This window comes from Mchenga conophoros, linkage group LG7 (genome assembly GCF_057382185.1).
Source record: "Mchenga conophoros isolate Kocher_MC1m ecotype Shallow Benthic linkage group LG7, M_conophoros_male_GT1.1, whole genome shotgun sequence".
Lineage (NCBI taxonomy): Eukaryota > Metazoa > Chordata > Actinopteri > Cichliformes > Cichlidae > Mchenga > Mchenga conophoros.
Window position 1 is genome coordinate 1,841,095 of NC_140532.1, and position 25,042 is coordinate 1,866,136.

General features: G+C 44.4%; 2 protein-coding genes across 9 annotated transcripts in view; both read left to right on the forward strand.

The window, feature by feature from the left end:
- Positions 1-19,627, forward strand: part of LOC146569300 (uncharacterized) — a 36,484-nt gene extending 16,857 nt beyond the window's left edge. For 5 of the 8 annotated variants that reach the window (XM_085281464.1, XM_085281462.1, XM_085281466.1 and 2 more), the window contains 22 exons: positions 1,637-1,692; positions 2,146-2,342; positions 2,523-2,553; positions 4,255-4,441; positions 5,289-5,303; positions 6,164-6,199; positions 6,460-6,558; positions 6,648-6,802; positions 7,654-7,860; positions 8,310-8,518; positions 8,597-8,647; positions 8,751-8,837; positions 9,000-9,064; positions 9,255-9,377; positions 9,464-9,605; positions 15,902-16,061; positions 16,150-16,247; positions 16,375-16,458; positions 16,576-16,694; positions 16,932-17,078; positions 18,104-18,302; positions 18,387-19,627. In XM_085281464.1, coding sequence (XP_085137590.1) covers positions 1,637-1,692; positions 2,146-2,342; positions 2,523-2,553; positions 4,255-4,441; positions 5,289-5,303; positions 6,164-6,199; positions 6,460-6,558; positions 6,648-6,802; positions 7,654-7,860; positions 8,310-8,518; positions 8,597-8,647; positions 8,751-8,837; positions 9,000-9,064; positions 9,255-9,377; positions 9,464-9,605; positions 15,902-16,061; positions 16,150-16,247; positions 16,375-16,458; positions 16,576-16,694; positions 16,932-17,078; positions 18,104-18,302; positions 18,387-18,620 — 2,701 coding nt within the window. In that variant the 3' untranslated portion in view covers positions 18,621-19,627. The remainder of the gene's footprint in view (positions 1-1,636; positions 1,693-2,145; positions 2,343-2,522; positions 2,554-4,254; positions 4,442-5,288; positions 5,304-6,163; positions 6,200-6,459; positions 6,559-6,647; positions 6,803-7,653; positions 7,861-8,309; positions 8,519-8,596; positions 8,648-8,750; positions 8,838-8,999; positions 9,065-9,254; positions 9,378-9,463; positions 9,606-15,901; positions 16,062-16,149; positions 16,248-16,374; positions 16,459-16,575; positions 16,695-16,931; positions 17,079-18,103; positions 18,303-18,386) is intronic. The other 3 variants (XM_085281468.1, XM_085281469.1, XM_085281467.1) reach the window with 2 other exon arrangements.
- Positions 19,628-20,463: 836 nt separating this feature from the next.
- Positions 20,464-24,951, forward strand: fbxl9 (F-box and leucine rich repeat protein 9). The gene is made up of 11 exons (XM_085281477.1): positions 20,464-20,752; positions 20,925-21,026; positions 21,108-21,242; positions 21,754-21,933; positions 22,046-22,351; positions 22,428-22,644; positions 22,902-23,059; positions 23,134-23,349; positions 23,420-23,632; positions 23,709-23,926; positions 24,013-24,951. Exons 1-11 carry the CDS (start codon positions 20,687-20,689, stop codon positions 24,179-24,181), a joined length of 1,980 nt encoding a protein of 659 aa, XP_085137603.1. The 5' UTR covers positions 20,464-20,686; the 3' UTR covers positions 24,182-24,951.
- Positions 24,952-25,042: the final 91 nt, after the last annotated feature.

Here is a 25,042-nt window from a genome sequence, read left to right on the forward strand (position 1 = left end):
CAGGCCCCACTATGATGGGCGCGTAGCCAGATTACGATCCTGTAAAACAGGAGAGAAAGTGAGCACAGGAGACACGCTGCCGTTCGCCTGGTCAGTCTTGCCAGAATTTATTCATACAACACAAGCATATCTGCTCCACTCTTTCGTTAACTCAATTTCACAATAACTGCTCATTCCCTCACATGGCTTGTTTTCCACCAGTACATTTCAATATTAGTCCACACTACTGGCATAAAACAACAAAGGGTTTAAATGAATGAAACAAATGAAAACTACACCTCTTTTCCCATAAATGAGATAAACAAAATAATTCACATCATCATGGTAGTGTCTCATCATAGAAAGGAAACTCTACTTTCAACATTACTGCACTACTTTCCTTGCCAGCATTTTTGTTGGCCGTACTCTTATTAGCGCTCTCGCTTCATATGTCCTTTTCAGACCAGTTAGATTCTAACACTGAAACAGCAAGTTTACACATGACTTCAGGCGGGCTCAGAACACTTTACACACGCGTTATACAAAACATTTGTCATGAACACAAAGCTACAAGTTTATCAGGAACTGTAAACCTAACTGGGTTGGTGCTTCTTATTATTATATGGAGTATTATACGCAGTTGCAACAGCTTGCTAGCGTTACCCAGGCATATAGCCTAGCTATAACATCTTACAGAGCTAAAGTAGCTCACATAGCGACAGTATAATACATCACATATCACAGACCCGTCTTATGTCATGAAAGTTTAAGTATCACAGTGTCCAGCTGTGTATTTCTTTATGTTTTTGACCACGTTACTGACCTGTAAAACAGGAGAGAAAGTGAGCACAGGAGACACGCTGCCGTTCGCCTGGTCAGTCTTGCCAGAATGGAAAACTTACGGCAGCTATGCACCCGACTCAGTTCCCAAAGCACGCTGCTGCCCCCTACTGTCCAAAGTGTTATACACTCTCCTGGCAACAGGGAACTTACATGACATTGTGGCTTTAAATTACACCAATAAACCAGCAAAATAAAACATACAAAATAATCTCCATATATCACGACACTTAACTCACAATTGTGACCACATTTCTGTGTGGATCACACAGTCAGTGGAAGAATCCGCGAGTTTCTCTGTGAGTTTCCCATTACGTCGTAGCTACTCGGTGCTTGTTGGAAGTTTAGGGGTTTTTTTGCTGTAAAAAGAAGTTTTCTTCCCACGCACAGCGGACACTAATGTTTTTGTCACTTTTTATGGAATCAAACTCAAAGTAAGGTCAGTACTTCCACGCTTTAAACGCTGCACGCTCATACTCTCTCTGCACTCGATATATGATCCACTGTTGATCTGCACACAGCTGTTGTCACTAACGTCGCACTCGCTTACGTCACTGTCGTTAGACATTCTCGCAAAAAATCACGGTTTTAGTAACGCAGCGTTCCTACAGGAAAGTAACGGTAATCTACCGTTTTTGCAATAGTAATCCCTTACTTTACTGGTTACTTGAAAAAAGTAATCGGATTACAGTAACGAGTTACAAGTAACGCGTTACTGCCCATCTCTGGCTGTGACTTGGGTCACCATAAGAGGACAGCTGTGTTCCCTGTCGCTCCTGGGCCGCCCAACAACCCGTTCTCTTGTGCTGTTCTGCAGGAAGAACCAGGAGGAGCAGAAAGCTGAGACTGAGGAGCCCACCGTCAACGAGCCAGGTAGATGCAATTCAAATATATGTTAAAAATGTTTTTATCATTAAGAGGAGTTTCTCTCATTCAGCGTGACATCTTTAAGTAACGTCAACACTCTTCTGAACAGTATTTACAAATGCAGGACATTGTGCTGTGTGTATGATCATAGGTGTCAAACTCTGGCCCATGGGCCAAATTTGGCCCGCAGCCTAATTACATTTGCGAAGCCATACCAAATGACTATCAGAGCTGGCCTACTGGTATTATACAGCTAATGTATATATTGTTTAGTATTAAGCTTTGCTTGTTCCATATTCAGTTTTCCAGCAAAACCTGTTTGAGTCCATAAGAAAAGATTCATTCTTATATCTGGAGGAAGTTTTTTTTCATATTAACATTAGCCCGCGACTTTGTTCCAGTTTTGAATTTTGGCCCACTGTGTATTTGAGTGTGACACCCCTGCTTATTGGATCTTAGAGCCGCAGGAAGAAGCCTCGACCTCACCGCCTCCGAGCAGTGAACCAGTGGAGATTTCTGAGCCTAAGCCAGAACAAGCACTAGAAGCAGAAACCAAGAGCCCAGAAGCTCCTCCAGAAGCTGAGCCCATCACTGAGCAGCCGCAGAAAAACGAAGACGTCGGTCAAACTGCTAACGCTGACAAGGCTCCTGAAAAAGTAACGTTTGACATCCCGGGCCGTATCACTGCGTTACTCTTGACTCTGTCATGCTAAACTGCCCGACTGACTCAGTACAGCTAAAAAGATTTTTTTTTAGTTACTATCAAGAAATCGAATAATAATGTTCATCGGATAACTGGTTACTAGTTCCCAACTGTTGTGCGTGTGTTTTTGTAGGAGGAGGAAGCTACTGGGGATGACTGCGGTGGTATGTACCGTCTTCTTATTGTCTTTCAGGAAAGTCTCAGATTGCTTATCTGACTGTAACGCCAGTTCATCTCTTTGGACTTTAAATAGTCGATTCATTCACTGCTTGAGTGTGACTGCAGAGTTCATCTGGAGACCAGAAGTCTGATATTGTCATTCTTGACTGTCTGATTGCCAGCAGTGCCCTTCTCCTACTGTATCTGCCTGTCGCCCTCTCTCTGTAGCTCCAGTCAGCTGCGATGCATTTAAGAGCTGCCTGATGCGCATTCCCTTCACCTCTGAGTGCCTCGACAACATCAACGCATTCTTCAAAGAGAACGGCATCACTCCTCCCCAAATACCTTCGGTGCCTAAACTACCCACCCGGCTCTCTGACTTTACCAAGTACTTACCCACCCTACCCCCAGAGATACGCCAAGAGCTCTCCCAGATCAGACTCACACAAGTTCCCCGAAATATTGCCCAGACTTTCACCGAGCTTTTGCCCCAAAGCTCGGAAGTCTCAGTGGGCCCTAGTCTGTCCGGTATTTCCCAAAGCCTCTCGAACGTCCCGCAGAAGCTCTCCCGGTTTCCGAGCTTGGCGCAGCAGTATTTCACGAACATTCGGAACCACCTCAACAGCCTTATGCCTCAAGATGCCTAAGAAACAACAACAACAGCAAAAACAGAAACAAGACAACAGTCAGCACGATGTAGAACTGAGCCGGCTCGTGCGACACTCCCCTCTCCCTCCTCCTCATCATCCACAGCTGCGATCCCGATCCCCTTCTCCCTCCTCCCCTAACGGCAGCATCCTCGAGTTGCCCAACGTGCCATCCTATCCACGCCTGCCGCCCATCGTCAGCTCCCCTTCCAAGCAACCCAGACCCCTATCACATCAGCTGTCTGGTCTATCTAACCCAGCATTCTTCATCGAAGATGACTCAGACATCTCAGCAATAAGACCTGCAGGTGAATCCACATCAGTGTAGCGTTCACTGTCCTCTCACTCCCTGTACATCCTGAACTCAGTCATACTGCATGCGAGTAAACGGCCGTCTCGTCATATGTGACAGACTCTAAAATCAACCTGGCAGGTATCTGACACTAAATCAAATACGAACCATCAGTAAAGGATGCTTGAGTTCAGATGTTTAGCTCGAGAGTCTGTGCAGGGTAAAAAAGTAGCTCTTTGTGTTGTTGAAGTACATTTTTGTGTCTTTTTGTGTTGCTTTGTCGTTCCTCGAATAAGCTCACCTCTGACCCCGAGTTTGCTCAGATCATAGACGGGTAAGGTAAAGAGCCGCACGGAGCTAAGGTGTTCCAAAGGACTGAAATATACTGATGCCATCTATTTTCTTCATCACTTTGATGAAGTCTGTCAAATGACTGTTGACAGAAGTGTGCCAGTGAATCATGAGCCAGATTAACCAGATTGTTTGGCTTGCAAGATTAGTAAACTAGTCCTTCACTACCAGGGCGTCTATACATGGCCTAGTTCACGCGTGAATCCTCTTCATTAGCCCGCTGTAGGTCGCGACCTTTCTCCCAGCCTGCCCTGCTCCTGCTTATACTCGTGACCTGCTTTGTCTTTTGCTTTACTTGTTTTGTGTTTTGCAGTACTTTCAGTAGTTCGTGACGCTCACGTTGCAGCATCAGTTTTGCCTGTTTGCAGTGATGCGGTTGGCCTTGACTAAATGAAAATAAATGTCTGTTTCTCCAGAGAGCTCCAACATCAGCCTTCGCCCAGCTGTTAATGTAGAGGATGTTGACTCTGATCATGAGAGGGCAGGAGGAGCAAAAGGAGGAGGAGGAGGAGGAGGGGAAGAACAAATCCCCCAAATCCTCACCCCACAGGACCCAAAGCTTACAACCCTCACTGTTCCTGTGACCCCTTCAGGTCGTCAAAGGTGAGCTAACAGGGGATTTATACTTTAAATCTATCCCATAGGTGCAAAGCCTACGGATGTAACTGCACGTCGCGTTGACGCAGTGAGCAGCTGGAGGGAGGTGTTTCCTTACAGCTATTACAATTGTTTCGGCAAAGCCGAAAAGCTTGAGGGACAATTTAATTTACCTAAAAAACTCTGAAACATTTCACGGCCACAACAACGAGTGACGAGCTGGGAAACTAAAGGGGCAACATTTTCCATTTTTCCATTATGGATGGCTCCGCATGTGAAACGCTGACCTCATAAACACCACCATCCACTGACATGGTTTACACGATTAACACTGCTCTACAAATTCACAGCAGAAGACTGAATCAGCAGTAAAACTGCATAAACATCCATATTTTTAATATGATCACTAACTAAAATAATTATGCTCTTAACTGACTGGCTTCTATAAAACTCGCTGTAAGATTTAATTAAACACTAAATATTTAACGATACGTTGTTAGATGTTATTTTTGTAAGATACACTAAACGATGAAGATAAGAAGCTGTCCTGCTGTCTTTCCCGTGTTGGGAAATCGTGGATGCCGCGTCCTCCTAAAGAGGAGAGCAGCTGTGCAGCTTGTAATCAGATGGTACGGGGGCAGATTAGTGCCCATAGCACGTCTGTGAGGGCACCGTTCATGCTGAACAATATCAATATTGTTGTTTTCTCTGTCTGTAAATGCAGCTTTGGTTGTATGTTATCAACAGACTAGTGTGTGTTACGTTTAACATTTTGCACTCACGTTTTGATCTCAGTTCATCTCAACTAAATATTTTTAACCCTTTTCTCTCTCCTTACGCTTTGCATCTACAGTAAAGGAGATAAAGAGTAAGGATCCTGTTTGAATTGTCTCCTGGGGCTTTTGTGCACGCTCTTCCAACAGTGACCACTTCCACCATGACACTATAGATGTATTTGTGTAGCATATATGCAATCCTGCCATTATATCTCATAACACAGAAATAAGAAGTAGACTCACTGGGATACATGATCTGGGTGCGAGCTTCTCTTTGTCATGTGAAGCATTTTCATCCAAATATTTGTAGCAGCAAAAACAGAAATGCAGTTGTTTCATCATAAAAGGCATTTGCTGTCAGAATTGTCACATATGTCTTTCATTGTTACATTTTCCATTTTGGAGTGAAATGCTTCACACTTCCTACAGTCTGTTATGCTTTCTGTGATTCATCCTACTGCCCCCTACTGTCCATCTTATTGCTCTGCAGTCTTTCCAGAGTCACTGCTGCTGCTTTTGTCTGTATTTTAGTGTCCTGCAGAACAATGTGTGTGCACTCAGAAACATATCCTATCCTTTCTGCACGTAAAAACTCTGAAAGCTGCCAAAAAGATTACGCACACAAGGAAACGGGCACGTACAGTTTATGCAGAACACAGAAAACAGTTTGTTTTATGAGTGGTTTGGAAAGAGCGCTTCCTGTTTTGTGTTGCTGTGTCTTGTGATGTTCTGTTGTAAACTGTGATGGCACTGTTTCTACTTTTGCACGGCTTTGTGCTTTTGGTTGTTTTCATAACGTAGCAAAAGTCAATAAACAAATGCATCACAATCCTGCTTCATCACTGTGTCACCTGCTGGTCACATTACTGTGAGTGATTTAGACTTCCTTATCTGTGTCCTGGATTAACTCCGTGTTTTTCCCTGCTTGAAACGCCGTTCTTCTGTTTGACAGTAGTGGAAGGAATCGCAGGAGCATCTGGACAAAGATGTAAGATATCCGATCCTTACTGGTGTCCTGCTGCTTTTTCATCCACTTTCTAATATTTTATCCGTGCACTTTCCCATCTGAGTCCTTGCTCACTTATTTATTCAGTCATCATTTCTATTTTCACAGTCATTGACATGGATAGCTGCATGTAGCTTTTCCATAATCTGCAGTGATGTTAGGCTTTCCTGTGTGAAATAAAGAGAATAATGTGACTAAGGCAGCACAGTCTCAAAGTTGCCCCGTCTGCCTGACTTTGACAGCAGGAGGCTTCATTCCGAAAGCGAGGATGACGATGAAGAGGCAAGCATCCCCGTCAGAGCCTGGCCCAGCCAGTCCAGCCTGCACAGCACAGATGACGTGTGAGCGTGCACACACCAAGATAAATAAGTGACATTTACAATAAGAAAAATTGGCATCATCTAAATAAATTGATGTCTCCGTGTCCAAGTCTGAAAGAACGTCCAGCATCTTCTGCCAGTCAGACCAGCACGGTGGTCAACGAGAGGCTTCAGGAGCTCGTCAGGATGTTTAAGGAGAGAACGGAGAAGGCCAAGGAGAAACTCATTGACCCAGACAGCTCGGATGAAGACAGCATTATCACCTGTGAGTCTCGCACACAAACTGAACTGACACACGTTCGAGAAACAAAAGAAGTCAAAAAGATTTGCCGGTACATTTCAGTGTATGTGGATAGTAGCATGTGTGTGTGGATGTTACGGTGCACTTCACTTCCAGGTACGAAGATCTCGAGCCTTGCACAGCCATGAAAGCTGCCACTCAAACACAAGACTGATAAAATTACATAAAACTGCCCAGTGACTGTCACACACAGGTGAGCAGCTTCTGCCACCCACTCCTCAGCCACCCACAGAGTTTTACCCACAGTGTCCCTCATTCATCCCACTATGTAGTTAAGCCCTTCCCAAAGTAGCTTCCTGTAGGTCACAGTCTTAAAGACAAACAGATAAATCAGTGCTTTGTTTTTAGCGAGGGGGTTTGTTTTACAGAGAAATGTCAGTGTATAAAGATTTGTGACCCCAGGAAGCTGCTAAAATGTTGCAGCCAATGGGATCCTAATAAAACCAAACTAAGGTCTGTGTGCACACGTGTGCCACAAACACCTCTGACAACAGGCTGATCGCATTTTTCTCTTTTGTTGTCACGACAGCTTCTAGTTACATTTAGCATCTGTTATTGTAGCACCCAGTGAGAAGCTGGTCAGAGCTAACCCTTTGTGTCACTTTTACCTGTGCTAAAGTCCAACATGTCATCTGTGGCACCCTGTAAACAGCTGTGGAGTCCTGTGGTCTGCTTACAGGTGGATAAACCTTTAACACTTTATTTGTTCCAGTATTTATATAAATGTCTACCAAATGCTAAGAAGGTAATAAAGCTTTGCTGAATCCTGTCTTGAAGGCACTGTTTTCTTTCTTTTTGGCTCTTCCTTCCTCCAGCTCCTCCTCAGCCTCCAGCTCCTCAGCCTGCTCCTGGAGCTCAGCCGCCAGATGAGAACGAGACGCAAGCAGGTCCGTCAGGAGGAGGAGGAGTAGAGAGCGGAACGGAGGAGGAGCAGCCTGGCCGTTGCTGCAAGGTGAAAACACCTCGGTGGATACGAGCCTGTGTGCGATTCCGCTTCCCCGCCAGCATCGACCCTTTCACCAGTGAGAACCCAGCGAATGCGTCACCCTCTACCGCCTTCAGTGTTGTGCTGGACAGTTACTGGAATCATACCTCACACACACCCACAGGCTAAGCCACACAAATCGGACCAGATATTTCTGAGAAACAACCCCACACGCATTTATCAAGTGCTTTGATTCTTATCTTTAAAGGAAAAGAACACGAGAAACATGACATCATGTGAGGTTTGGGAAAAGGTCAAACGACTGCATTGTCCTGTTTTTACAGAAACCCGTGTTCCAATCATTTACTTTTCTTTGTGAGACTTTATCTTTTCTTATTCTTTTGCATGTTTTCTTTAATAGCACTTGGATCTTGCATGGTGGTAGCTGATGCTTTCTTAGTTACCGATCCAGTCTCTCCTGGTCTACACTCTGCACCTCTGTGAACTGTCCACTCACTTAATTCCCTGATTTCTTCCTCTTGTCAGACCTGATGTACGTGCTCTGGATGTTTTTGGTGTCTCTGGCCTGGAACTGGAACGTGTGGTTCATCCCGGTGCGCTGGGCCTTCCCCTACCAAACCCCGGACAACATTCACTACTGGCTGTTAACCGACTACCTGTGTGACCTCATTTACATCCTGGACATCGCTGTTTTTCAGCCGCGCCTGCAGTTTGTGCGTGGAGGGGACATAGTGGTGAGTGGGTCAAAGGAGTAATGTGGACACTTGTTGTAGTTTAAGAGTATAATTGTGCACATTTTGCTTTTGTTACAGTGTGACCAAAAGGAGATGAGAAAGAATTACATGAAAACCAAACGTTTTAAGGTAAAACATTAAGAAAGTGAGGTACATGTCAAAGGTTGTGTTTTCTTTGCATTTAAAGGGTAGAATCAGTCATTAAAGTGAGATCCTGTCGTCTCACTTTCAGTTTGATGTGGCCAGCCTTGTTCCCCTTGAGCTCTTCTATTTTAAAACTGGCATCAACCCTCTGCTCCGCTTACCACGGCTGCTGAAGGTGAAACCCTGACACCACACACCGAACGTCTCCTCCAACAATCTCACTGCTCGCTCATTTCCTGGGCTCCACATCACCTTTAGTTTTAGGAATCAGTCATTTACAGTTTCGTCACAGTTTCAAATACTAAGCTCTACAAATATGTTCCTTCCATATCTGCAGATCAAGTCCTTCTTTGAGTTCAATGATCGTCTAGAGGCCATCTTGACCAAAGCCTATATCTACAGGTCAGCGTCACACTGCATTGGTCGTGTCCTGATATGTTAGCACTCGAGTGGCAGGAAAAATTGTGACTGCATTGTCCTCATTTCCTTTTTGAAATAAAGTTTTAAGAGACATACAAAGCTACCGAGTCACAGAACCAATCTGCTGTTAGATATGCATTTCATGTATTTTCCTGTGTTTTCCATCTCTTAGGGTGATTCGTACCACCACCTATCTTCTTTACTGTCTGCACTTTAATGCCTGTCTCTACTACTGGATCTCTGACTTCATAGGACTGGGACTGACTGAGTGGGTGTACGATGGCGAGGGTAACAGGTTGGTGGGCTGTTTTTAGTAGCGGCCATGTGTCTTTTAACCAAATGACTGCTTTGAAGATAAGAACAGAGTGTTTCTCTTCTCAGTTACATTCGCTGTTACTACTTCGCAGTGAAGACCCTGATTACCATTGGGGGTCTGCCAGATCCCACCACCCTGTCTGAGATCATCTTCCAACTCATCAACTACTTTATCGGAGTCTTTGCTTTCTCAATCATGATTGGACAGGTAGGCGCACACGTGCGCCTCATGTACAGTGCCATGAAAAAGTCTTTGCCCACCTTCCTGATTTCTTTTTCAAATATTTTTCTCACACTTAAATGTTTCAGGTCATCAAACAGATTTTAATTTTACACAACGATAACCTGAGTAAGTATAAAATAGTTTTTAAATGATGAAAACAAAGCCAACATCTACCTGCACCTGTGTGAAAAAGTATTTGACCCTTGGTTAAATGATGAATTAACTGCGACTGACAGTTGAGTTCAGTTTCACTAACCGCACCCAGGCCGACACTGGAACGTGTCTGACAAAGCGAAGTCCGCTAACAGAAAGCAGCTCATCACTGCACGATGTAAACAAACATGAAGAAAGTCATCGGCACCTGTCAGTCTGGAAAGAGTTACAGTGCATTTCTAAGGCTTTGGGACTCCAGCGTTAAAGAGCCTGGAACTATGGTGTGTTATGGCCCTGGCCATATTTTGGATCACGTTGGCTGGATTTTGTTCTGTGTGTCCTGTGCCTTTAAGAGTCTCTGCAGGTCCTTCCTGATTGGAGAGCTGGCAGCTGCTGATTGGTTCCATCATCAAGTGGCTGTTTTAAAAACTCTCTCCAGCAGTTGTTCCCCCTGACAGCAGCAGAGCCGTCCTCCGCCTCCAAACCTTTATCTGTGATAAACTTCTGTGTGTGACTTCAGAGAATTGCTAAGTTTTGTATACAGTGTGTAGATGCTTTCACTTATACAGAGGCTCTGAAGCAGAAGGCGTGGACTGCCTTCCTTCTCTTGTTTATTCAGTTAGGGAGTTAGCAGTAGCGCTTGCCTTGTGTTTGCTAGCACCTCCGTTTTTGGAATAGCTTGTTCTGTTTGTTATTTTGGCCTTTGTTCACCCCGGAGTTAAAGCTTTTGGTTTTTGGTAGCAATAAAACCACCTTAACTTGTAAATTGGCTTCTGGATATGGCTTTGGTATGGAAGCCCGTTTCCGCCACTAAATAAAAACAAAAAAGCTAGTATCCATAACTCGAAATTTCGAGAAAGTAACTCAAAATTAAGAGAAAATAACTCGAAATTTTGAGTTATGGATCCTTTTTTTTTTTTTTTTTTTTTTTTTTTTTTTAGTGGCGGAAACGGGCTTCCATACTTTGGGGACCGGGCCGGGGTCACTCTCCTTTTAACCCTTATGTTGCGACTGCGGTCAAGTGAGCCCTCACTTACGAAGTCGCAGTCAAGCTAGCCGCCCCACCAGCCGCACCTAAAATGTTGTTGCACTACTCTTACGCATATTACGGTATAGGTGCCGACTGGCTTAGAAACGCAGTGTTTTCTGTCCTGACACTATTTTACTTCACAATCCACTCCCAGTTTTGGTTAATCTCCACTTTCCCCCCTGTGATCCACAGCCCAAATTACTGTATGATTCAGAGAAAATTAACAATAAAATTTACCCAATTTACTCAACTATACTTTTAATGTCCTCATCTTTGAGCTCAGATTACAGGAAAACTGAAAGAGGTGACGCAGATATCTCACTGGATTATGACTCTGGGTGACCCCCACTCTGCATGCTGTGATCCACAGCCAAAATTATTGTACAGTTTTTGAGAAAATTGATAGTAAAATCTTCCCATTTTGCTTTACTGTACTCTACATATTGACATCTTTGAGCTCTGATTACAGGAAAACTGTAAGAGGTGACGCAGATATTTCACTGGATTATGAATCTAGGCCATCGCCACTCTTCACCCTGTGATCCACAGCCAAAATTACTGTACGGATTTTGAGAAAATTGATAGTAAACTTTGCACAATTTACTCTACTGTACTCTATATATTCTCATCTTTGAGCTTAGATTACAGGAAAACTGTAAGAGGTGACACAGATATCTCACTGGATTATGACTCTGGGTGACCCCCACTCTGCACCCTGTGATCCACAGCAAAAATTACTGTATGGATTTTGAGAAAATTCATAGCAAAATCTTCCCATTTTGCTTTACTGTACTCTACATATTGACATCTTTGGCCTCAGATTACAGGAAAACTATAAGAGGTGACGCAGATATCTCACTGTATTCTGACTCTAGGCTGTCGCCACTCTTCACCCTGTGATCCACAGCAAAAATTACTGTACGGTTTTTGAGAAAATTGATAGTAAACTTTGCACAATTTACTCTACTGTACTTTTAATATCCTCGTCTTTAACCTCAGATTACAGGAAAACTGTAAGAGGTGACGCAGATATTTCACTGGATTATGACTCTGGGTGACCCCCACTCTGCACCCTGTGATCCACAGCAAAAATTACTGTACGGATTTTGAGAAAATTGATAGTAAACTTTGCACAATTTACTGTACTATACTCTATATATTCTCATCTTTGAGCTCAGATTACAGGAAAACCATAAGAGGTGACGCAGATATTTCACTGGATTATGACTCTGGGTGACCCCCACTCTGCACCCTGTGATCCACAGCAAAAATTACTGTACGGATTTTGAGAAAATTGATAGTAAAATCTTCCCATTTTGCTTTACTGTACTCTACATATTGACATCTTTGAGCTCAGATTACAGGAAAACTATAAGAGGTGACACAGATATTTCACTGGATTATGACTCTAGGCTGTCGCCACTCTGCACCCTGTGATCCACAGAAAAAATTACTGTACGGTTTTTGAGAAAATTGATAGTAAACTTTGCACAATTTACTCTACTGTACTTTTAATATTCTCATCTTTGACCTCAGATTACAGGAAAACTATAAGAGGTGACACAGATATTTCACTGGATTCTGACTCTAGGCTGTCGCCACTCTGCACCCTGTGATCCACAGCCAAAATTACTGTACGGATTTTGAGAAAATTGATAGTAAACTGCACAATTTACTGTACTGTACTTTATATATTGACATCTTTGAGCTCAGATTACAGGAAAACTGTAAGAGGTGACGCAGATATCTCACTGGATTATGACTCTAGGCTGTCGCCACTCTGCACCCTGTGATCCACAGAAAAAATTACTGTACGGTTTTTGAGAAAATTGATAGTAAACTTTGCACAATTTACTCTACTGTACTTTTAATATTCTCATCTTTGACCTCAGATTACAGGAAAACTATAAGAGGTGACGCAGATATCTCACTGGATTATGACTCTGGGTGACCCCCACTCTGCACCCTGTGATCCACAGCCAAAATTACTGTACGGATTTCTGATAAAATTAAATCCTATTCCATTACCAAACAAAATGAGTTCATTGAAGTATTTGCTTAACTACAAGAAATGTCTTTCCACACACAATTTAAATTTTTCAAAATGTCATTCACACACCACCTCAAGTATCAACTTCAGTTTTAGACATTATTTATTCAGTGCTTAATCACAACAATAGTCAACTTAAGGCACTTACATAATAAGTTAAACCTTACAATAATACATACAGAGAAAAACCCAACAATCATATGACCCCCTATGAGCAACAGTGGGAAGGAAAAACTCCCTTTTAACAGCAAGAAACCTCCGGCAGAACCAGGCTCAGGGAGGGGCGGGGCCATCTGCCTCAACCGGTCAGGGTGAGAAATTACATTTCTCAGATTACTGATTTCTCATATTACTACTACACAGTTTAGATACACTCAACAAAAATATAAACGCAACACCTTTGTTACTGCTCCCATTCCCCATGGGATGGACGTAGAGACCTAAAATTCATTCCAGATACACAATATAACCATCCCTCCCAAACAGTGGTCACAAATCAGTCCAAATGTGTGGTAGTGGGCACATCTGCTATATTGAGATAATCCATCCCACCTCACAGGTGTGCCACATCAGGATGCTGATCTGACATCATGAGTAGTGCACAGGTGTACCTCAGACTGCCCACAACAAAAGGCCACCCTGGAATGTGCAGTTTTTTGCGCTATTGGGGGTCTGGGGACCCAGAACCGGTCAGTATCTGGTGTGACCACCATTTGCCTCATGCAGTGCAACACATCGTCGCATGGAGTCTATCAGATTGTCAATTGTGGCCTTTGGAATGTTGGTCCACTCCACTTCAATGGCTGTGCGAGGTTGTTGGATATTCGTGGGAACTGGTACACGCTGTCGTATACGCCGGTCAAGCACATCCCGAACATGCTCAATGGGTGACATGTCCGGTGAGTATGCTGGCCATGCAAGAACTGGGACATTCTCAGCTGCCATCTGCCCTGAACAATGTGAACCATGATTCATCCGTGAAGCGCACACCTCTCCAACGTGCCAGATGCCATCGAATGTGAGCATTTGCCCACACAAGTCTGTTACGGCGACGAGCTGGAGTCAGGTCAAGACCCCGATGAGGACGACGGGCATGCAGTTGAGCTTCCCTGAGACGGTTTCTGACAGTTTGTGCAGAAATTGTTTGGTTGTGCAAACCAATTGTTCCAGCAGCTGTCTGGGTGGCTGGTCTCAGACGATCTTGGAGGTGAACCTGCTGGATGTGGAGGTCCTGGGCTGGTGTGGTTACACGAGGTCTGCGGTTGTGAGGCCGGTTGGATGTGCTGCCATATTCTCTGAAACGCCTGTGGAGACGGCTTATGGTTGAGAAATGAACATTCAATGCACGGGCGACAGATCTGGTTGACATTCCTGCTGTCAGCATGCCAATTGCACGCTCCCTCATTGCTTGTGGCATCTGTGGCATTTTGCTGTGAGACAAAACTGCACATTCCAGGGTGGCCTTTTGTTGTGGGCAGTCTGAGGTACACCTGTGCACTACTCATGATGTCAGATCAGCATCCTGATGTGGCACACCTGTGAGGTGGGATGGATTATCTCAATATAGCAGATGTGCCCACTACCACACATTTGGACTGATTTGTGACCACTGTTTGGGAGGGATGGTTATATTGTGTATCTGGAATGAATTTTCGGTCTCTACGTCCATCCCATGGGGAATGGGAGCAGTAACAAAGGTGTTGCGTTTATATTTTTGTTGAGTGTATCTAAACTGTGTAGTAGTAATATGAGAAATCAGTAATCTGAGAAATGTAATTTCTCACCCTGACCGGTTGAGGCAGATGGCCCCGCCCCTCCCTGAGCCTGGTTCTGCCGGAGGTTTCTTGCTGTTAAAAGGGAGTTTTTCCTTCCCACTGTTGCTCATAGGGGGTCATATGATTGTTGGGTTTTTCTCTGTATGTATTATTGTAAGGTTTAACTTATTATGTAAGTGCCTTAAGTTGACTATTGTTGTGATTAAGCACTGAATAAATAATGTCTAAAACTGAAGTTGATACTTGAGGTGGTGTGTGAATGACATTTTGAAAAATTTAAATTGTGTGTGGAAAGACATTTCTTGTAGTTAAGCAAATACTTCAATGAACTCATTTTGTTTGGTAATGGAATAGGATTTAATTTCATCAGAAATCCGTACAGTAATTTTGGCTGTGGATCACAGGGTGCAGAGTGGGGGTCACCCAGAGTCATAATCCAGTGAGATATCTGCGTCACCTCTTACAGTTTTCCTGTAATCAGAGCTCAAAGATGTCAATATGTGGAGTACAGTAAAGCATAATGGGAAGATTTTGCTATGAATTTTCTCAAAATCCATACAGTAATTTTGGCTGTGGATCACAGGGTGAAGAGTGGCGACAGCCTAGAGTCAGAATCCAGTGAAATATCTGCGTCACCTCTTACAATTTTCCTGTAATCTGAGGTCAAAGATGAGGACATTAAAAGTATAGTTGAGTAAATTGGGTAAATTTTATTGTTAATTTTCTCTGAATCATACAGTAATTTGGGCTGTGGATCACAGGGGGGAAAGTGGAGATACACTAAAAATGGGAGTGGATTGTGAAGTAAAATAGTGTCAGGACACAAAACACTGCGTTTCTAAGCCGGTTTTCATCCATACCGTAATATACGTAAGAGTAGTGCAACCACATTTTCGGTGCGGCTGGCGGGGCGGCTAGCTTGACTGCGACTTCGTAAGTGAGGGCTCACTTGACCGCAGTATGTTGCGCTCCTGTACTCCTAGACCAGGACGTAACGGGTGAAGCTTCCAAAGGAGTGAAAAAAAGTCTGGATGATTGTCAAGACTTTGGGGAAATATTGTGTGGACGGGTGTAAGACTAACACAGAGCATCATACAAACGGTCCACAGTGGTGGTGGTAGCGTGATGGTCTGGGCTGCTCTCATGATCTGAAACATTTAAATGTGACAAATATCGAAATAGAAATCAGAAAGGGGGCAAACGTGTGTAACATTAAAAGCTTGTGATTGTTTCGGGACACTAATAATCCTCATTTTGCTCATTTGTCTGTCAGATGCGCGATGTTGTCGGTGCAGCTACAGCAAGTCAAACCTACTACCGCAGCTGCATGGACAGCACTATTAAATACATGTCCTCCTACCGCATCCCGAGAGACGTCCAGAACCGGGTCAAAACCTGGTATAACTATACCTGGCAATCACAAGGCATGCTGGGTGAGGAGGACGTGATATATTTGCATTCATCTTACGCATGCAATGTTTCAGTCACACCTGACCCTTTGCTTCTTCCTTTACCGTCCAGACGAGCAGGAGCTGCTGAATCAGCTGCCAGATAAAATGCGTCTGGACATAGCGATAGATGTCAGCTACTCCATTGTGAGCAAAGTCCCTCTTTTTCAGGTAGGAATTAGAAATACAAAATGTAGAACATACTGGTAGGCTTCACTTAATCTCCCTTTTTAAAATACTTTTATGCATCTGGAGAAGTGACGCCAGGTTGTTTTATTTTGGCTCTCCCTCCTGACAGGGTTGTGACAGACAGATGATTTTCGACATGCTAAAAAGCCTGCGCTCTGTCGTCTACCTCCCGGGGGATTATGTCTGCAAAAAGGTACATGTGCTTATTTCTCCATGTTCTGGTGTATGAATCATGTCAAATATTTTCAGCTTGATGTTTTTTGCTTGATCTCTGTCTAATCACCTGGCTCGGGTATTTCACTTGTCTAAGGGCGAGGTGGGTCGGGAGATGTATATCATAAAGGCTGGAGAGGTGCAGGTGGTTGGAGGCCCAGATGGGAAGACTGTATTTGTCACTCTTAGAGCAGGATCAGTCTTTGGAGAAATCAGGTAAAGACGTGGCGCACAATTAAGAGTAAAAGTTTTCAAACAGAGTTACAGTGTTTTCACACATGCAGACAAGCACAGAGCCAAAAACTGTGATGGTCACACTCCAAGGTCCCAGAACCATTTTATACATCAAATCAAACAGTTACACTTATAGAGAAATTCCTCTTTCCTAAATGTAAAAATGCACCTTTCTTTTAAATAATGCTGTTTTTAACCACAGTGCTCTTTGTTTGGTAGCTTGCTTGCAGTCGGCGGTGGTAACAGGCGCACAGCCAATGTGATTGCTCATGGCTTTGCCAATCTATTCATCCTGGACAAAAAAGACCTGAATGAGATCCTGGTCCACTATCCAGAGTCCAAGAAACTGCTGCGCAAGAAAGCCAGGTTGAATATGAATAGAAATAATATTTGTCCTGTATCTGTACTGTATGATTTCCCCTCACTGCCAGCTCATCAAACGCTCCGGTGCTGTCGGCCACCCATCATCAGTTCAAGTAGCTATCAATCCAAAAGCACTTTAAAACACCCAGCACAGGACCAAAGAGCTGTACAGAAAATCAGTTAAAAACAAAAGAATAACAGAAAACAGCAAAAATTTATAAATATATACAACACATAATACATAAAAATTAAAACAGCCCTATATTAAAAGAAAACAAGCAAGAAAACAACATCTTAGCTCAGAGAGATAAGATGGGGCAAGGCCATGGAGAGGTTTAAAAGAATTTTATTACAGTAATCCAGCCGACCGCTAACAGAGGCGTGGATCACTGTCTCAAAGTGCTGCTGTGAAAGAACTGGCTTTATGTTAGCCAGCTGCCTCAGCTGAAAGAAGCTAGATTTTACCACTGCCTTAATCTGACTGTCAGACTTCAGATCACAGTCCACTTTGACCCCCAGGTTTGTGACAGCTGGTTTAACACACTGGGCTGTGTGGAATCTGCCTTTTTTCTTTAGAGGGACATAGATCTGACAGTCATCAGCATACAAGTGGAAAGCAATGCTGTGCTTTCTCAGTACAGAACCAAGAGGAAACAGATATAAAGAAAAGAGGAGGGGGCCTAGAACTGAGCCCTGTGGGACACCACACAAGAGGGGAGCGGAGGACGACACAGAAAGTTCACCACTCCAGTGCTGTGCCCCTAATGCCCACCCAGTGCTCCAAAGGAGAGAGTAAAAGGATCCACTGTATCAAACGCAGCACAGTCCCAGCATCGGTAGCTAAAAATATGTCATTGAAAACCTTTAAAAGGGCTGATTCAGTGTTATGAAAGGGTTTAAAACCAGATTGGAAAACCGCTAAAACATTTTGCTTTCCCAAGAAGGTATGACTATGCAGGGCAGCTCGAGTTCCCCCTTTTTTCTGCTTACAGTTGTCGTTAGCCGGATTATCCTTGTCTCAAACACAGGAAGATGCTTAACAAAGGAAAGAAACCTGAACCTAAAGAAGAGGCTAAGGAACCCCCTCTGGTACCAGCAGCTCCTGTCAGGGCAGAGACGCCCAAACTGTTGAAAGCAGCTCTTGAGATGACGGAGAGATCGTCGGGACTTAAAGGCGCTTTGGCAAAAGTCAAAGAGAAGACGAACAAGTCCAGCATCTCCTTACAGGTAAACATGCTCAAACCCTGAGCTAACCCAGCAAATCATCTACTTTGAATAGAAGATTTATTTACTCTCCTCTTCCCTTCCCAGCCGTCCATCTCCTCCCCCCTCCCACCTCCATCCCCCGCCTCCAGCTTGGAACCTGACAGGGAAGTGGACACGCCATCACCCATGTCTGCCGGCTCTCCGACATTTCGCTCTGCTTCCCGGTGTCGGTACTCTGCGATGCCTCAGTCACCCTCTGAGTGCCACAGCGACACAGTCACGAAGGAGCCAATCAGTGATGATGAAGGAAACGGGAAGAGGAAAGAAAAAAAGTCGTGATTACTTTCTATTTATTTAAATGTATTTTCAATTGTATAGCGCCAAATCCCAATAGCTGCTGCCTCAAGGCGCTTTAGGGGAAAGACTCGATGATATTAGAGAGAAAACCTCAGTAATCAGATTCCCCCCCTATGAGCAAGAACTTGGCGACAGTGGGAAGGAAAAACTCCCCTTTAACAGGAAGAAACTCAGGGAGGGTCTCAATAGTTTGAATGATCGTTAAATAATAATATCTATAATTATAGCCTAATGCATTTAACACATTGTACTAGTTAAGTTTTATAGCTCATGTAATGTAACAGGAAACTGTCAGTCCCACGATTTCTGGCCCATTTTCATCGTCTGCACTGAGTTTATGTGAGTAAATTCATTGTAGCTACGATGAGTAAATTCTGCAGGATTGAACTTGTTGTCTTTCTGTGAAACAGGAAAGGAGAAAATGTTTTTGCTGTTGTTGTTTGCTGAATGTTTACAGATTCTTTTTGTAAACTTGAAAGATGCCTTACATGTCTGACTCTGTTGTGTTGGTGTAAGTTTTGTTTTGAACAAAGATACTGGGTAAGGTTGTAGCAACATCTCCTAACTTCAGCATATTTTACACATTGATACATGATACATGTGTAATTGTAAAGCAAACAGTTTATTACTATGTACTAAGAACCAGCCTACTGATGGAATTAACCTCACTACGGTCGATCTTTTTATGTTTTCTTTTGTTTTGTACAATAATGTAAATATATCTGTTTTTGTATTTATTTAGCTCTCACAGTTTAATTTTAAGTCACTGTGCTGGTTGTGTTGTCACAAGACTGCAATAACTGTAGAAATGCAAAATGCTTCACTTGTGCTGTAAATGCTTAATATAATCGCACAGCAGTACTTTTGTATAGATGTGCTAACTGTAGCCACAAGCCAGCGATCCGTACTGCCAGACCATAGAAAGGAATCATCGACAAAGGCCTGTTTTTTCGAGTAAATTTTATTGAAATAAATGAGTTTTCGTCATATTTTAGCATCTGTTCTTGTCTTTGACTTGTCATAAAGGTAAAAAGAAAAAAAGACCGAAACTAAACAGGAAACAACAGGACGTGAAACCAGTTAGTTCTGGTGGTTGAAACACTAACCACAGACCAGGATCTGGTTCTTGGTTCAAATCAAGAACAAATTTGACATTTTTACTTGCTGGTGTTTGTTCCAACATATTTTAACTTTACTGATATTAAACTGGAGGTTTGTAGTATTTGTTGGGGGGAAAGGGGCTTGAATGATAAATCTAGTTAATATCTTTGTTTTTATTTTATTTTCTGCAGGTCAATACGTGGGTTAATTAATTCTTAACAGCCAATCCCCACAGTAAAGTTGCGGTCTTCTCTCATACAGGGGACATTTTTCTGCATGAAGTCATTTTAAATGTTTTTGCAAGATTTTCCAAACGTTAACTTTCACTGCGGATGTTTAGTATTTTTACGGCGTGTTATTGACCCACAGTCATATCTGTTCCATTTTTGCACAGATCATCACCTGCATTCATGTATATATCGATCCGCTTTGCACTTTTAAGTTTTATTTTTGTTTATTTAAGTGTATCTTACTTATGTTTTGCACTAAGTACCGAAGCAATACTGTTGTAAACCTGCTCACCATTTGGCAACAAAAGCCTTTCTGATTCGGCTCTAACAGCTAACCGCTTCTTCTGGGCCGCACCATCGTCTGTGTGGGGTAAACAGAACACTTTCCACACATTTAGGTCAAAGCGTCAAAAACAAATCAGATCAAAGCTCGTCGGTACCAAGCGTGCTGGAAAAAACACAGCGCCCCGCCCCCTGACGTCATCAGCGCCTCCTCTGCGGTCAGCTGATCGCACCTGAAGGGACTGAGCGTGCACAGAGCCTAACGTAAAGGAGCTTTCAGGGCAACGACAGCAGGTAACGCAGCTTGTAATGAAAGGAAAGCTGTAGCTGTAATTATTAGTTGACGGGCGACACCGTTTCTCTGTGCTGTGGACGCATTAGCTTAAAGGCTAAACTTAGTTCACGATAGCTACTGTTTGGCTAGCTGAGTCACAGATGGTCTGGACGATGGGAGACAGCGATGGGGAGGACGCAGTGGACACTCCTGCGCTGCCCGTGGAGGTGAGTGCAATACAAACGCAGTGCTCGTGAGCTACAGTAACAGTGTTCTAATGGCAGTCAGCTACTGCGCATGACCTGCTGTACCTGTCGAGTGTGCTCTCGCTGGAGCTGGTTCGGATCGAGCTCTTCGCGGATGTTTAATCTAATCCAGCATTTCTGTCTCAATCTGCAGGTCGTAGTTTACATCCTGAGTTTTCTCCACGCTTCAGACAGGAAGGAAGCCTCGCTGGTCTGCCGTAGCTGGTACAGTGCCAGCCAGGACCCCCGCTTCCAGGTCACTCTCCCCAGACCACAACAGAGACGATGAATTGAAAGGTGGCTGCACATTTTAACTGTGTTTTTTTTCAAATTGCAGAGGAACATCACCTTCCGCTTCCCGGCTTCGGCCTCGTCCCTGGAGCTCATCAGGGGTCTGGGCCGAAAGCCACGCTGCAGCCTGATAATCAGCCAGCTCGATGGCTTCAGCATCTCCAGATCGCTGCTGCTGGAGGTGCAGTACTCTGACGAATTAAACAGCTCCTGTCTGACACATATTAGGGGTACAGGTGGTTTTTTGTTGTGTTTAGTACCTAAAAATGTCTCAGCATCCATTGCTCCTTCTGTGAAACTATATTCCTGACGTCATGTGATGACAAACCCACAAACAAGCAGTCATACGCTTCCTGGTAGGCTCACATAATTCACACACCTCCGGGCAATGGAAACTTTTTTTACAGTGGATTTGTCTGGACTCTAGTCATCTTAGAAAAACACTAGCATTGTTTTAACATTTTTATATATATCTCAATCACAGCCTTATTATTTTAATTTCCTGTCACAAGGATAAACACGTGACAGGCCATAAATGAACGCCAAAGTTCAGAGCAGCTGTGGTCATTACTTAATAATTCATGCTTATCACAATCATGTGCGTCTGTGTGTGTGAACGTGTAAGCACCGAGTTTCCCACTAAACACACACACCTTTGCTAACCTTCCTGTTTTGTGTTGCTTCCTCCTCAGGTGGGCCTTTGCCTGGGCCCTAAACTGGAGAGCCTGGCCCTGCCTGGAAGCAGCATAACAGAGGCTTCCCTGCTGGCCCTGCTCCCTCGGCTTTCCTCCCTCCGCAGGTTGGACCTCAGAGGTCTGGACAGCCTCTTCATGTCTGGAGCATTCCTCTCCAGGGAGGAGCACAGACAGCAGGTGGGTGGAGACGGGCAATAAACAATCTGAACAATTCAAACAAGAAATTTTAAAAAAATCTTTATTTTTTTATGGTGTCATAAAAATGTGAGCAATCATAATCTGCTTCCAGGTGCGGTCAGCACTGTGTGGTCTGGAAGAGCTGGACCTGTCTGACCTCCGTTACCTGTCTGACCTCACCTTCAACCGGCTGACCGGATGCACGCCGCGTCTCCGTCGGCTCTCGCTGGCTGGCTGCCATATTGCTTTTGAGTTTGACCCGTATCGAGGGTGCCCGGTGGGGGCCGTCGAGGACTCTTCAGCTCTGCTGTCGCTTAGGAACTTGAGGAGGTTGTTGATGGAGCAGAAATCCACCCTCGTAGCTCTGGACCTCAGCAGGACATCCATCACCCCTGAGTCGCTGCGCACTGTTGCACAGGTCGGGATGTTGGCACAGCACAAGTTTCAGCATCACTAAGAATACTTCCACTGAGAGCTGTAATTCTGTGTTGCAGGTTCAGGGTTTGTTTTTAGAGGAGCTGATCCTGCACGGCTGTAAGGAGCTGACCAACTACTCGGTGGAAGTTCTGGTGAAGCACCAGCCAAGCCTCCTCAAACTGGACATCAGCGGCTGCACGGAGCTGACCAGCAGGTCTGTGGAGGCCATAGCGCGAGGTCTGAGGTCACTGACACACCTCTCATTGTCGCAGGACTGGAGGATCACAGAAAAAGGTTCCCCCCGTGCACATTCTTGTGTATTTAACTGAAATTGTCACCCAGTGTGATCATTTTTATATTTGATATTATCTTTGGAGTGACCGTAATCACGATGATGGAACAAACTAAAAGCAGCTTTAAGGGGAAAACAAACGAAATAATCAGCATTTTTCTATTTGAATAGAACTGCAAGTTTATGATGCTCTGTTATTAGTTTCACGCTCGCAGCTCATCGCACTGCCTCCATGTGATTAACATCGTGTTACCAACAGGCCTGTCGGACCTGCTGTTGTTGCCCTCCCTGCGCTCTCTGGACCTGTCAGAGTGTCTGCACATCAATGGAACAGAGATGGTGAAAGGCTTGAAGGGATCCGATGCTGCCAGACGACAGCTAGAGACGCTCAACCTCAGGAGCTGCACCTACATCAGGGTCGGTCATTGTCTGCGTCGCTTCGTTCGGTTTAAACCAGATGGAAAAATCTTAGCTTCCTGCCTTTCTTTTAGGATCCTGCAGTTTTCTTTCTCGCCCAGCTGCTCGGGGACACTCTCTGCGAGCTTGACCTGACTTCCTGCAGTAATGTGACTGACCTGTCCGTGTGCGCAGTCGCCACCTACCTGCAGAAGCTGGTGGTGCTGCGGCTCGGCTGGTGTAAAGAAGTGACAGACTGGGGTCTGCTGGGAATGGTGCAAAGAGCCAAATGTGAGCCTGACGAGGAGACGGTGAGAATCACAGCTTTGTGTCTGTTTTGCTCTAAGCACGTGTGGTTGTTATAATAATTCGCTCTAACAGGGAGACAAGGGGCCCAGGTTCACCCGGACTTTTGGCAACATGGGCTTCTTCAAGCCTCCTCGCTTGCCTTTCGAGGAGCGACCCAAGCTAGTGACTCCGAATGACCTGGAGCAGCTCAGACAGCAGGCTGGAGCTTCTCTTTTAGCTCTCAGCAGGCTGCAGGAACTGGACCTCTCTGCCTGCTCCAAACTGACGGACAGCAGCATCACTCAGGTAGGAGGAGGACGGGCAGCAGAAGGTTCCAGTCTGGAATGCAAAATATTTGAAAAGCTCTGTTTTCCTCTCTCAGGTGATGCGTTTCCCAGATCTCCACCATCTGTCTCTCTCCATGCTGCCGGAGATCACAGACGACAGCTTAGTGTCGACGGCGCGTCACTGCCGCAGTCTCACTAGTCTCGTGCTCAGCCACTGCCCAGGTATCAGCGACCGCGGCGTGGCGCATGCTGCGCCCTACCTCCCCAGACTGCAACATCTCTACCTCTCCTGCTGTAATAACATCACCGATAGGTGATTAGCACACACGCCTCGCAAGTAGCTGCAGCTCATCGGAAAGCCATCAAATTCTTAAGCTGTTTGCACTCTAAACCCCGCAGATCCCTGCTCCTCCTGGTGCAGCACTGCAAACGTCTGAGGACGCTCGACATCTCCAGGTGCAACAACATCTCCGTAGCAGCAGTGGACTTCCTCCAGACACAGCTGCCCTTCCTGGAGAATCTCCACTACAAGTTCATAGGTGGGGCTGATCTTAGCCTAAGCCTCTGACAGGCTGAGTGAACATCCCGAGAGGCTGCTGGGACTTGAAAAAGAAGAAAACCTGCTGACTATAGTCTGCTCTCAGCTGAGCTTTTGGCACATGTCAGTATTTTGTGCAAGAGAGGAAAAATACTTTAAAGTTTACAGCAGGACCTAATTATGTCATCTCTCGAGTAAATATCTGCTCCTGTGTGGAGTAGGAATCACCAGTTTGGACCAAAGGTTATTTTTAAAGATTTCAAAGGAAGGCGAAGACGGCAACACACGAGCACCACAGGAGGAAGAAAGTAGTCAGCATTTCATGTATTTACTGTTCGGAAAATTTTATATTTAAATTCTTTGAGGTGCTTTTAAATGAATTACTGCTGTCACAGACGTAGATTGTTGTAGACCGATGCCAGCGACGCTCCATTTCCTTTGTTTTAATGCTGGCAGTCTTTGCTTGTTTGCTCAGTGATGTTGTTAAAAGCAGGATGTAGGATGGGACACTTTGATGCTGCTAAAGCTGTGGAGTGAAAACGTTTCCCCAACTTCATCTTTTAGATTAAAACAAAGTAAATCAGGGTTTTAATCACTAATTGCTTTTCAAAAATGATAGAGTGTCAGATGTTCTTGGAAAGGGAGCATCATGCCAAAACTAGCGAGTTTCATTTCCACTCCAGCCCACTGTGGACGCTGTTGTAGCACTGAGACAGAGGGAGTACTCATCATGGACCAAAGTGTGCAAAGGTGTCTTTTATAAATAAACCAAAGTTTGGCTTTTTGCTGTATAAATCAAATGTTTTTATTCATGTGAATTAAATCAAAGCACATGATTCAACGTGGACATTATCCCAGAGGTCAGTGTGTCAGTGTGGAGCAGCTGTGCTG